Source organism: Hyperoodon ampullatus (assembly GCF_949752795.1).
Source record: "Hyperoodon ampullatus genome assembly, chromosome: 1".
NCBI lineage: Eukaryota > Metazoa > Chordata > Mammalia > Artiodactyla > Ziphiidae > Hyperoodon > Hyperoodon ampullatus.
This window is the reverse complement of record NC_136914.1, coordinates 27,715,724-27,728,954: the sequence shown is the minus strand read 5'-3', so window position 1 is coordinate 27,728,954 and position 13,231 is coordinate 27,715,724. Positions and strand designations below refer to the sequence as shown.

The following is a 13,231-nucleotide window of genomic DNA, read 5'->3' as shown; positions in this document are numbered from 1 at the left end:
CAGAGCTGGAGGGCAGGGCCTCAGCCTCCAGCACAGCGCAGTCTTGCCTCAGGTCCTAACGTGTCAGGAGTGGGTGGATTAAGGTTTAAGAAAATATTTTATATGTTTAGAAGAGTTGAGAGTCATTCTTATTTTTTTAGGGAAGAAATTGTATTTAATTAGATTAATTAATTAATCATTTTTAGTTGAAGTATAGTTGATTTACAATGTTGTGTTAGTTTTAGGTGTACAGCACAGTGATTCATATATATATATTCTTCTTCAGATTCTTTTCCATTATAGGTTATTACCAAATATTGAGTATAGTTCCCTGTGCCATAGAGTAGGTCCTTATTGGTTATGAGAGTCACTCTTTAAAAATCAGAATATTGGAGTGTGCAGTGAAGCGGAGGCAGAGCGGCTCCGCGAGCTCCTCTCTCTCCACTTTCCCATAGAGAACCCCTGACTGGCCGCTGAGGGCGAGCCACACACACGCCCTCGCGCCCGGCGAACCCGCGAAGTCAGTATCATATGACACAGGCTTTGCCGCAGTTCATCTTCCTCCCTGTGTACTTTCCGTTTGCCTTCCTGGAATTCTGCTGCATCACAGAAGCTGGAAGTTCTGATGTTCCATTGAAATCACGATGGAAAGTCTTGACTTGACCGGTCAGAGCAATGAAAGGTGGTAATAGAAATAAAGATTATTCCACAGAAGGAGAAGGAGCTGGAAAAGGACCAAAACGAAAGTGCCTTCAGTGGCATCCATTGCTAGCAAAGCAACTTCTTGACTTTTCAGAAGAGGAAGAAGAGGAAGACGAAGAGGAGGATATTGATAAGGTTCAACTTCTTTGGGCCGCTGGTCTAGAGCAAGATGGTGAAACTGAAGATGATGAATCACCAGAACAGCGAGCCCGGAGACCAATGAATGCATTTCTCTTATTTTGCAAACGTCATCGCTCTCTTGTACGTCAGGAACACCCCAGGCTTGATAACCGAGGTGCTACCAAGATACTAGCTGATTGGTGGGCTGTTCTCGATCCAAAGGAAAAGCAGAAATACACAGACATGGCCAAGGAGTATAAACATGCATTTATGAAAGCAAATCCTGGCTACAAATGGTGTGCTACCACAAACAAGCCTGTGAAATCCCCAACATCCACTGTCAATCCACGGGAGAAACTATGGGCCTTCCCATCTGACTCTTCAAGAGCCTTGCCAAGCCCCAAGAAAACAAAGCCTGAAGAAATGCCTCAGCTTAACTTTGGGATGGCTGATCCTACTCAAATGGGAGGCCTGAGCATGCTGCTTTTAGCTGCAGAACATGTTCTTGGGACACCAGAGATATCCTCTGGCACTTGCAGGCCTGATGTTTCAGAATCCTCTGAATTGCGTCAGAAGTCACCATTATTTCAGTTTGCCGAGATATCTTCAGGTACCTCCCACCCTGATGTTGCGTCAAAACAATGTCAAGCATCAGCCTTGTTTCAGTTTGCAGAGATTTGTTCGAAGACTTCACAGTTGGGCGGTGCTGAACCTGTAAAACGCTGTGGAAAGTCTGCCCTCTTTCAACTGGCAGAGATGTGCCTGGCATCAGAGGGGGTGAAAATGGAAGAATCAAAGCTAATAAAAGCCAAAGAATCAGATGGCGGAAGAATTCAAGAATTGGAGAAGGGCAAGGAAGAAAGAGAAATGAAAATGGAGAAAATCGATGAAGCCAGGTTCCAGAAAGAAGCAGAATTTGAAAAATCAGCTAAGGAAAATGTAAGAGATTCTAAGGAATTACGAAATTTTGAGGAGCTGCGAATGGATGATATAATGGGTATAGAAATGGAAGCTCCTAAAGCAATTAAAAAGGAAGAATTAGAAGACGATCAAAAATGTAGTCACTTCCCTGATTTTTCTTACTCTGGCAGTAGCAAGATAATAATAAGCGATGTTCCCAGTAGAAAGGATCCCATGTGCCATCCTCATGGCATTAGGATCATCGAGGATCCCACAGCATTAAGCAAACCAGACAAGCTAAAAAAGAAAAAGAAGAAAAACAAAATGGATCGACATGGAAATGATAAATCCACACCCAAGCAGACTTGCCAAAAGAGGCAGTCCTCGGAATCTGATATCGAGAGTGTCATGTACACCATTGAAGCTGTTGCAAAGGGAGACTGGGGCATCGAGAAGCTTGGAGATACCCCTCGCAAGAAGGTCCATACATCCTTGAGTGGCAAGGGAAGCATTTTGGATGCCAAGCCACCAAAGAAGAAAGTGAAATCAAGAGAGAAGAAAATGTCAAAGGAGAAATCCTCAGACACCAGCCAAGAGTCAAGACCTCAAGATTTTATCAGTATTTCTGCCAGCAAGAACATTTCTGGTGAGGTACCAGAGGGTATAAAAGCAGAACCTTTGACCCCTACGGAGGCTGCATTACCACCCAGTCTATCGGGACAGGCCAAGCCTGAGGACAGTGAGTGTCACAGAAAAATAGAGACTTGTGGCTCCCGGAAATCTGAGAGGTCTTGCAAAGGTGCTCTTTATAAAACCCTGGTGTCTGAGGGTATGCTCACGTCTCTGCGAGCTAATGTTGGCAGAGGGAAACGAAGGTCAGGAAAAGGAAAGTCCTCTGATCATGAAGAGTGTTGGCATGAAGAAAGCTGGACATTTCACCAGAGTGGGACCAGTGGAAGCAAGAAGTTCAAGACGACAAAGGCAAAGGAAGACTCTCTCCTTGGCTCAGCAAAGCTGTGTGAAGAATGTGAAAAGAAATTCCACAGCCTCCCTCAGTATAGTCCTGTTACATTTGACGAGAAATGTGTACCTGTCCCAAGAAAAAAGAAGAAGACTGGACATATGTCCTCAGAACCGACCCAAACCAGCAAAGGTCCTTTCCAGTCTCAGAAAAAGAACTTATTCCACAAAATTGTCAGCAAATACAAGCACAAAAAGGAGAAGCCTAATGGTCCGGAAAAAGGAAGTGGGGATAAATGGTCAAACAAGCAACTCTTCTTGGCTGCCATTCACCCTACAGAAGCCATATTTTCAGAAGACAGAAACACCACAGAGCCTGCTTATAAGGTTAAAAATGCCCCATCCATTCCCAACACTCCAGAGCCAACAACAGTGCAAGAACCCTTGGTGGGCAGTCAAAAGAGAAAAGCAAGGAAAACCAAGATCACACACCTTGTCAGGACAGCAGATGGCCGGGTATCACCAGCAGGAGGTACTTTGGATGACAAACCAAAGGAACAACTGCAGAGGAGTCTCGTTAAGGTGACCGAGACAGGCTGCAATGACGAATGCTCACACAACCAAGAGGCCACGGAGACGCGGAGCAGCACCCCGGAGATGCCCGCCGTGTCTGCGTTCTTCAGCCTCGCTGCGCTGGCCGGAGTGGCTGCCGTGGAAAATGCATAGAAGTCAGAGATCCACTCCGCTCACCCATGACGGACAGCCAAAAGAAATGCCCCAGACTCCTGTACTTATTTCTTGCGCTGACCAGTGAAGCGCCCTTTAATTGTAAAACATTGTGCTTTACCTACTACCCTAGCCTTGTCTTTATTGAGAGATGCTAGTGAGTCCATGTGGTGGAAACTAGAGACAGCAAACAAGTGCTTGTTGCCCTACACGGCCCAGATTCACTTGAAGCAGAAGTTGGCACCCTGGGCCAGTTTGTTCTTTCAGAACCCAGAGTCTTTGAGGGTGATGTTGTCTGTCTGATAATGAGCAGAAATGGGATGATCCTAGAGCTTTGCTTTCTATTGAAGGCTTTTGATGGTAATAGGTGGTAACTTGGTAAAAGGCTGCCTTTACTGTAGCTCATCCAGCATCTCTTTTACCAACCAGAGAGTGTGAAACTAGTTTCATATATTACCTAGTTATTCTTTCCAAACACAAACAAAAAACAAAAAAACAAAAACTGACACACTGCACTAGTTATTATTAGATATTCTTAGTCTTTTTTGTACATGGAGGTTTATGTTCTAAGATGGTTTATATAATAGGTTATACCTACATTTATATTGTAGAATAATATTAAAAAGCCTCTTCCAGAGACTCCCAAACAGCACGGGCAGGCAGATGTACCAGTGTTAGCGGTGTATGCTCGGCCTTGTGGTCCATCTATTCTGCACTTTTATATTTGCCACCAGAGTGGTAGTTTGCTGGCCAAAAGAGAAAGAGAGAGAAGAAGAAAAATTACAGTTCTTACAGCAGAATTTGTTTCTTAGCCTTGAGTGACCAAGAAGAATTTGCTTGGGTCCAATTGTGGCGAATATTTTCCCAGACAGGGGAAGAGTCCAGCAGATTACAGATTACTGATGTTTTCATGCCTTGAGGATTCTTTTATTTTTACACAAGGGTCTGAGTGACCAATGGATCGTTCATACAGACAAAAAAAGAAACATAGTATTCAGAAGTGACCTTAGTATTACTTCACTATTGAGAACACATTGAAGACACACTCACTTTGTGTGGTCTTTGAGCTACAGCCCTTTTACATGCATCCCAGACAGACTGGACGGGTAGCAATTGCTATGCACAGCCTAATTGGCACTGCAGGTTTTTAGAGCCATTTTGAGTTTTTGTGGTTACGGAGGTATTGATGAGGGAGGTGTGCCTGACCAGAGTGGGACTCGCAGTTATAGATCCACCTGCAAGTTTCCTGTTTCCTTTTCATGTTTTGTTGCTTTTGAACATAAAACCAACTATACATATTCCAGTGCATCTGGAATAACTGGCTTAGAACATTCAACATATTGACTCCACCACCTGACGTTCACAGTATCTTGTTTCTTAGCAACAGATGCAAAGTGATAAATCAAAATTAGTCGGCGGCTACAGATTTTACAGGGTATTTGTTCCATAGCACAAAGTATTTCCCCACTCTTGCATCACAGCACAAACTACCAAATTTTAATTATTGGATTCCAGCAATAATTTTTACTGGTTTTCAAAGTGGCGGAATTTTGATAGTGTTAGTTCAAGGTGGAAACTTTTGAATTAGATCTCTAAATGGTGACAGTTTACAAGGTTTTATCTAGCTATCTTATTTATACTTGACTGAATTGTAATGATGATTTTTTTTCTAATCGTAATTTGACCTAATAGCCATACAAAAAAATGACTCTATTAGTACTGACTAGGTTTAGCTTTTCACGGTTGTAGATGTTACTTCAGTTTCGGTGCGGGAAAATATGTACAACATACTAACAGAATTGAAAAAGAACAGAGAGATTTGGGCTTTTTTTCTTTTCAAAGCAGGTAAAGAGGGCATCAGGGCATTGGAACGGTGTCCTCAAAAATGCATATTCCTTGTGGGCATGGAGGAAGAAGGAATTAGTAAGCAAGGTTAATCAGAGGCAGAAGCTTAGCCCCATTCACACAGAAATAAATCAGGTGAGCAACCCCAGATTTTAGCATGATATTTTTACTATGATGCTGTTGTATTAATATTTTCTAAATTTCGAAACACAAAGTGAATGTTTGAAAATTGCTGGGTCCCAGTGTTGGTGGCTGTTGGAGTTTCTGGACCACTTGCTAGCAGTGATTTAAAACTTATAATTAGCTAAAATCCAAAAAAAAAATAAAATCAACAACAAAAATTGTTTGGTGCAGAACATGCACCTTGACAGTGGCACTAACTTGTTATTCTCTAGAACATGTTAGAATAGGTCTATTTTTGCCAGTGCCCTCTCCTCCAGTCCTCTGATTACGTTTCACTAGAGTTCCTTAACAGAGTGCTGTATATTCATGGGACCCTTTTTAAAAAGAAGCAAAACAAAAGATGACTTTTTTCTATGTGATTAATATATCTTACTTGATGTGCTTTTCCTAAACCTCAGTGGCTTTTCCCTTAGGCAGGGGTCGGGGTGGAGGGCAACCTACTGGATACGACTGTTTTTAGATACTTTAGAAAAAGAAAAACAACCCACCTTTTTGTAGACATGCTTAATTTTTAAGCGGTTAGGCACTGAGAGTAGCAGAAATCCTGCAAAGCTTTATAGTCTTTTCGACACTCACCTTGTCATTTCTCTGAGTAATGTCTTGATTTCAAAAATAGTGCTTTTCTCATGCCCTGAATCCACTGGAGAGGGGTGTTGGTATTTTCAGGTAACAACATTTGTGAGCACACATATTGCAGACCAACATGTAGTACCCTCCCCCATTTATCATTTTCATTTCACTTCTCTCATTCTTTTTTATTTTGGAAAATCCTATTGCTATGGTGTGTACCTTCATCTGCCAGCAAACACCATCTACTCTAACATTTGTCCCTCAAGCATCCTCAAGAGAAAAAGTTGTTGCACCTTATGTATATCTCAAGCAAACCAAAATATGATGCTCTTCTGCTTTTGTTTTATTCTAAATTGTTGTATCATATCTTTCTGAAACCATTCTGAATCTAGTTGAAATTCTCAATATTTATGCTTTTACCTTAATTTCTAGATTCAAACCTGTGTATAAATCTTTTGAACAAAATTGTCCTAGCCCTTCTGTGCGTTGCTGGAAGTGGATGATTTAGTCTCAGATGGAGACACAGTACTGTTCCAGTTTTCTTTAGCCTTTTATTTATTTAGTTATTCTGGGTATTTTCCTATGTAGTTTTGAAGTGTGTAGAGTATATTATAGTTAGTGAAGCGGCAGCTCTAAGAAGCTGAGTGAAAGAGAGAAAATACTGTAAGACGCCCTTCTTAAGTGTTTATTTGTTTGGATAACTGTAATGAGGCCAGGAAAAGGCAAAAGGTCCCACAGCCACTTTGAAGACACAGGTTCTTATCCCCAAACTAGGTTAGGTCCCAGATTTTAGATCAAAATGGTGAATTCTTGAAAGGCCTCTTTTTTAAAAGGATATATCATACCATTGTAATTCTGACAGTCTTTTCCCCCCCGAAAATATATTTATTTAATTCCGTCAGATGAGCTTTCTACCAGCGCCCCCTCAAAGCCATGCTGAACTCATTCCCACGTTGTCACTGTTATTATAGTTCCTGCCATTCTAACTGCTGCAGAGAAAAAAAGGGATGGAACACTATGAACAAAAAGGAGCATCTGAACGGGTCTGGTTATTTAGAATCCAACTTGTGTAATCCCTGTCACTCTCTTATCAAGTCAGATGCTACTCTGCCTGAGTCATAGAAAATTTTGTTTGCACTCTGTAGTCCTCGGCTCCTCCTCTGCAAATGTTTGCACCTATGTAAAATCTCAAGCAGATTATAAATCAATAGAGCACTAGGAGTAAGCTGAAAACTGAATGACATGTTTTGTTTATCCAGTTCCGGGGGAGTGATGGGGAATATCAAGTAACTCTGTTCCAAGTTTGGCATTTGGCATTAATGTGAAGCAGTGGGACCATGCTGCCTGCTAAAGTACTGTATGAATCCTAAGTGTTCTGGAGACCAGCAGCTGGAGGCTGGAGGCCAGCATCCTTAGAGCAAAGGGGAAGCATCGCCGCTTCTTGGGGGAAAAGGAAGGAAGTCGTGCAAGGCCTGGAGTCCTCATTTGTAAAGGGAAAGTCGGGGTGTACGGGATGCTGTGAGAAGGTTCACCTTTGACTGCACTGCTCCACAGAGCCCTCAGATAAGGCCAATCCTAATGGGCTACCTCGGCTTTAACGGTTAATTTCAGTAAGTCCTGTTTCAAAGGTTTGTCTTTTTTTGCTTCTACCGTCAGTGCCACTGTTTTCCACTGCAGTGTTTTGACTTCCCAAACCACCTTCTCCAGAGAGAACAATGTATTGCTGAAAATGGGCAGTAGAAGCAAATGCTCTTATTACAGTTGACCTATAAAGTATTCAGAGTGACTGTTAGGTGGGAATTAAAATTTAGCTTTCCCCACATAGGATCTTGTTTTGCACCTTATAAAGAGTGTACTAATTGTTAATTAGGTGTTGCTTTTATTTATACAAGCATTCCCAAAGAATTAGATTTGGATTTTGTGTTTATTTGAGTTTGGGGATTTTTTATTTTACAGTTATCTTATTTAGATTGACTAACATCATACTTACAATAAAAAAAGAAACAGTGGTTCAGTTCATCTTACCAGATATATCTGGTGATGTATTCAGAGTCTGATGGACTGCTTTGCTTTTATATAGTTTGGAAGTGATAGTGAAGTTTATTATACCCCGTATTAAATGACCTTGTCCTTTTCACTGGGGACACTATCTTACATTTTAGAAAAAGAAGCAGCAAAAGAGTGAACAACAAGACAAGTACATTTGATTCCCCTCATACACCTCCATCTGTTTGTGCTACGCTTTCCTTAAAAATATCAATATACATTTTCTTCACACATACAAAAAGTTTCCTCTCCTGGCCAAATTTTATTTGCGGTGGTATGATTTTTGCTAATAACGGAAAAGAGGAAACCTTGTACTTAGAAGTTCAGTGGCCACTGTTTCCTTGTTGCAGTCAGTGGTCAAAATTGTTCCTGCCCTGAAGTTGATCTTTTTATTTATTTATTTATTTATTTATTTATTTTTTTATTACTTTCTGCTTAATAACAAAGTGAATCAGTCATACGTGTACCTCTGTTCCCACATCCCTTCCCTCATGCATCTCCCTCCCTCCCACCCTCCCCATCCCACCCCTCCAGGCGGTCACAAAGCACCGAGCTGATCTCCCTGTGCTCTGCGGCTGCTTCCCACTATGTATCTACCTTACGTTTGGTAGTGTATATATGTCCATGCCTCTCTTTCGCTTTGTCACAGCTTACCCTTCCCCCTCCCCATATCCTCAAGTCCATTCTCAAGTAGGTCTGTGTCTTTATGCCCGTTTTACCCCTAGGTTCTTCATGACATTTTTTAAAAAATTCCATATATATGTGTTAGCATACGGTATTTGTCTTTCTCTTTCTGACTCACTTCACTCTGTATGACAGACTCTAGGTCTCTCCACCTCATTACAAATAGCTCAGTTTCGTTTCTTTTTATGGCTGAGTAATATTCCATTGTATATATGTGCCACATCTTCTTTATCCATTCATCGGATGATGGACACTTAGGTTGTTTCTATCTCCGGGCTATTGTGAATAGAGCTGCAATGAACCTTTTGGTACATGTCTCTTTTTGAATTATGGTTTTCTCAGGGTATATGCCTCGTAGTGGGATTGCTGGGTCATATGGTAGTTCTATTTTTAGTTTTTTAAGGAACCTCCATACTGTTCTCCATAGTGGCTGTACCAATTCACATTCCCACCAGCAGTGCAAGAGTGTTCCCTTTTCTCCACACCCTCTCCAGCATTTATTGTTTCTAGATTTCTTGATGATGGCCATTCTGACTGGAGTGAGATGATATCTCATTGTAGTTTTGATTTGCATTTCTCTAATGATTAATGATGTTGAGCATTCTTTCATGTGTTTGTTGGCAGTCTGTATATCTTCTGTGGAGAAATGCCTATTTAAGTCTTCTGCCCATTTTTGGATTGGGTTGTTTGTTTTTTTGCTATTGAGCCGCATGAGCTGCTTATAAATTGTGGAGATTAACCCTTTGTCAGTTGCTTCATTTGCAAATATTTTCTCCCATTCTGAGGGTTGTCTTTTGGTCTCGTTTATGGTTTCCTTTGCTGTGCAAAAGCTTTGAAGTTTCATTAGGTCCCATTTGTTTATCTTTGTTTTTATTTCCATTTCTCTAGGAGGTGGGTCCAAAAGGATCTTGCTGTGATTTATGTCATAGAGTGTTCTGCCTATGTTTTCCTCTAAGAGTTTGATAGTTTCTGGCCTTCCATTTAGGTCTTTAATCCATTTTGAGCTTATTTTTGTGTATGGTGTTAGGGAATGATCTAATCTCATACTTTTACATGTCCCTGTCCAGTTTTCCCAGCACCACTTATTGAAGAGGCTGTCCTTTCTCCACTGTACATTCCTGCCTCCTTTATCAAAGATAAGTTGACCATATGTGCGTGGGTTGATCTCTGGGCTTTCTATCCTGTTCCATTGATCTATCTTTCTGTTTCTGTGCCAGTACCACACTGTCTTGTTTACTGTAGCTTTGTAGTATAGTCTGAAGTCAGGGAGCCTGATTCCTCCAGCTCCGTTTTTCGTTCTCAAGATTGCTTTGGCTATTCGGGGTCTTTTTTTTTTCCAAACAAATTTTGAAATTTTTTGTTCTAGTTCTGTGAAAAATGCCAGTGGTAGTTTGATAGGGATTGCATTGAATCTGTAGATTGCTTTGGGTAGTAGAGTCATTTTCACAATATTGATTCTTCCAATCCAGAAGCATGGTATATCTCTCCATCTATTTGTATCATCTTTAATTTCTTTCATCAGTGTCTTATAATTTTCTGCATACAGGTCTTTTGTCTCCTTAGGTAGGTTTATTCCTAGATATTTTATTCTTTTTGTTGCAATGGTAAATGGGAGTGTTTTCTTGATTTCATTTTCAGATGTTTCATCGTTAGTGTACAGGAATGCCAGAGATTTCTGTGCATTAATTTTGTATCCTGCTACTTTACCAAATTCATTGATTAGCTCTAGTAGTTTTCTGGTAGCATCTTTAGGATTCTCTATGTATAGTATCGTGTCATCTGCAAACAGTGACAGCTTTACTTCTTCTTTTCCGATTTGGATTCCTTTTATTTCCTTTTCTTCTCTGATTGCTGTGGCGAAAACTTCCAAAACTAGGTTGAATAAGAGTGGTGAGAGTGGGCAACCTTGTCTTGTTCTTAATCTTAGTGGAAATGGTTTCAGTTTTCCACCATTGAGGACAATGTTGGCTGTGGGTTTGTCATATATGGCCTTTATTAGGTTGAGGAAAGTTCCCTCTATGCCTACTTTCTGCAGGGTTTTTATCATAAATGGGTGTTGAATTTTGTCAAAAGCTTTCTCTGCATCTGTTGAGATGATCATATGGTTTTTCTTCTTCAGTTTGTTAATATGGTGTATCACATTGATTGATTTGCGTATATTGAGTAATCCTTGCATTCCTGGAATAAACCCCACTTGATCATGGTGTATGATCCTTTTAATGTGCTGTTGGATTCTGTTTCCTGGTATTTTGTTGAGGATTTTTGCATCTATGTTCATCAGTGATATTGGCCTGTAGTTTTCTTTCTTTGTGACATCCTTGCCTGGTTTTGGTATCAAGGTGATGGTGACCTCGTAGAATGAGTTTGGGAGTGTTCCTTCCTCTGAAATTGTTTGGAAGAGTTTGAGAAGGATGGGTGTTAGCTCTTCTCTAAATGTTTGATCGAATTTGCCTGTGAAGCCATCTGGTCCTGGGCTTTTGTTTGTTGGAAGATTTGTAATCCCAGTTTCAATTTCAGGGCTTGTGATTGGTCTATTCATATTTTCTATTCCTTCCTGATTCAGTCTTGGCAGGTTGTGCATTTCTAAGAATTTGTCCATTTCTTCCAGGTTGTCCATTTTATTGGCATAGAGTTGCTTGTAGTAATCTCTCATGATCTTTTGTATTTCTGCAGCGTCAGTTGTTACTTCTCCTTTTTCATTTCTAATTCTATTGATTTGAGTCTTCTCCCTTTTTTTCTTGATGAGTCTGGCTAATGGTTTGTCAATTCCTTAAGTTGATCTTTATGCACAGAATTAGTTATTGTGAACATTACTACTCTTTCCAGAGATTTTCTAATAACTTGGGCCAGAACTGGTTACCGAGGAGCAAGGACCTAATTCCATGCCTCCACACCCTCCCACTGCACCGCACCACACGTCTTACCTCACAAGCTCTAACCTAAATCACAGAGGCACGCATTTGGTGGACTAACCATGACCTCCCCTGGCGACCTCAGGGGAGTGCTCACGTCCACTGACACCTCACTTTAGTGCCTCAGCTCGTAGCGGCAGAACTGGGGTGGGGGAGGTTTGTGATCTGGAGCTCAGCACATGCTCGGCAACGTGTTTCTCATTTCCTTAGCATTCATGGCTTGCTCTCAGGAATCTGTCAAAAAGGAATAAAAACCACCTGAGAGTCCACATTACCAGATTATGAACTTTTCCCATAGGTTTGAATTGCTTACTTACCTATTATAAATTAACCACAGATTCATTTGACCACCAGGTCTTAAGTCTATTGACAGTTTTCAGCATGACCGAATGGCTCATTTTTCTTGCTTTCAGAAATTGGCTTGGTTCTCTTTAGAGCTGGGGTAAACATGCCATGTAATAAATGATTTCCACTTAATGGTACAACAGAATTATTGCTTTCTTAGATGTATGCGTCGTAAAAGTCAATCTACACGTTTATATAATTTCTTTCCTCAAAATCTTATACTTAATTTGATATTTCTAAAACTTGCACATGTAAGTCATGTGTATAACATGCTAAAGTACTTTAACTGTGATCTTAAAACTGAATAAAAAATATTTAATAAAAAATCAGAATATTGGGCTTCCCTGGTGGCGCAGTGGTTGAGAGCCCACCTGCTGAAGCAGGGGACGCGGGTTCGTGCCCCGGTCCGGGAAGATCCTACATGCCGCAGAGTGGCTGGGCCCGTGAGCCATGGCTGCTGAGCCTACACGTCTGGAGCCCGTGCTCCACAACGGGAGAGGCCACAGCAGTGAGAGGCCCGCGTACCGCAAAAAAATAAAAAATAAAAAAAAAACTCAGAATATTTTAGTATTGCAAGAATTCTGCAGCTCTTAATAGTTTGTAAATCCACTATCTCATTTGTAATTAACATTCTCAATTCTCTTTCTCTATGCCTTTTTATAAGGGAATAGTTAAGACAACTTTCTTTGTTGAAAAGGGTATAAGGTATGACAAAGCCCTGAGATATTTCAGGAAATTGTATTTATTGAGAAACTGACCAAGAACCCACATTTTTCCCTGTTACTGTAAGAAGTCTCCAGAGAAAGATTTTCAAAGACTGTCAGTTCAGTTCTTCTCACTGGAAGAAGTCTGGCTCTTTTGATCCCTAACTGAATTTACTTAGATCATCTACCTTTGACCATTCAGAGGTACTTAAGAACATTGCTTTTGTTCTGGACCATATGATGTATTTTAAAATTTAAAGTTGAAACATAACATATAGTGCTTCTTTGCAAATATGAGTCCAAATAAGAACAGAAATCAGTCACTGTAGAAAAACATGTAGCCCAACAGAAATCTTGACTGGGCAAGGAAGCTTCACCTACTTCACCTAGGGACGAACCCGCGTCCCCTGCATCGGCAGGCGGACTCTCAACCACTGCGCCACCAGGGAAGCCCTGAAAGGAATTTTTTATCCAAAGTTTATAATGAGTGTCTACAAATCAGTGAGAAAATCACAAATGCCCAGTTTAAAACTGGGCAAAAGATAAAGACAAGTT

The 13,231-nt window shown here is 40.8% G+C and overlaps 1 protein-coding gene across 2 annotated transcripts; it reads left to right on the top strand.

The window, feature by feature from the left end:
* Positions 1 to 654: 654 nt before the first annotated feature.
* Positions 655 to 3,387, top strand: LOC307059371 (HMG box transcription factor BBX-like; the record flags this gene model as incomplete). 2 transcript variants are annotated; one of them, XM_079713291.1, is made up of 2 exons in its annotated part: positions 655 to 2,854; positions 3,005 to 3,387. In XM_079713291.1, the coding sequence occupies 2 exons, from the start codon at positions 655 to 657 to the stop codon at positions 3,385 to 3,387; spliced, it is 2,583 nt and encodes an 860-aa protein (XP_079569417.1). The 2 variants fall into 2 exon arrangements, with proteins under 2 accessions (XP_079569417.1, XP_079569416.1); XM_079713290.1 differs by having other exon boundaries at positions 655 to 3,387.
* Between the last annotated feature and the right edge of the window lie 9,844 nt (positions 3,388 to 13,231).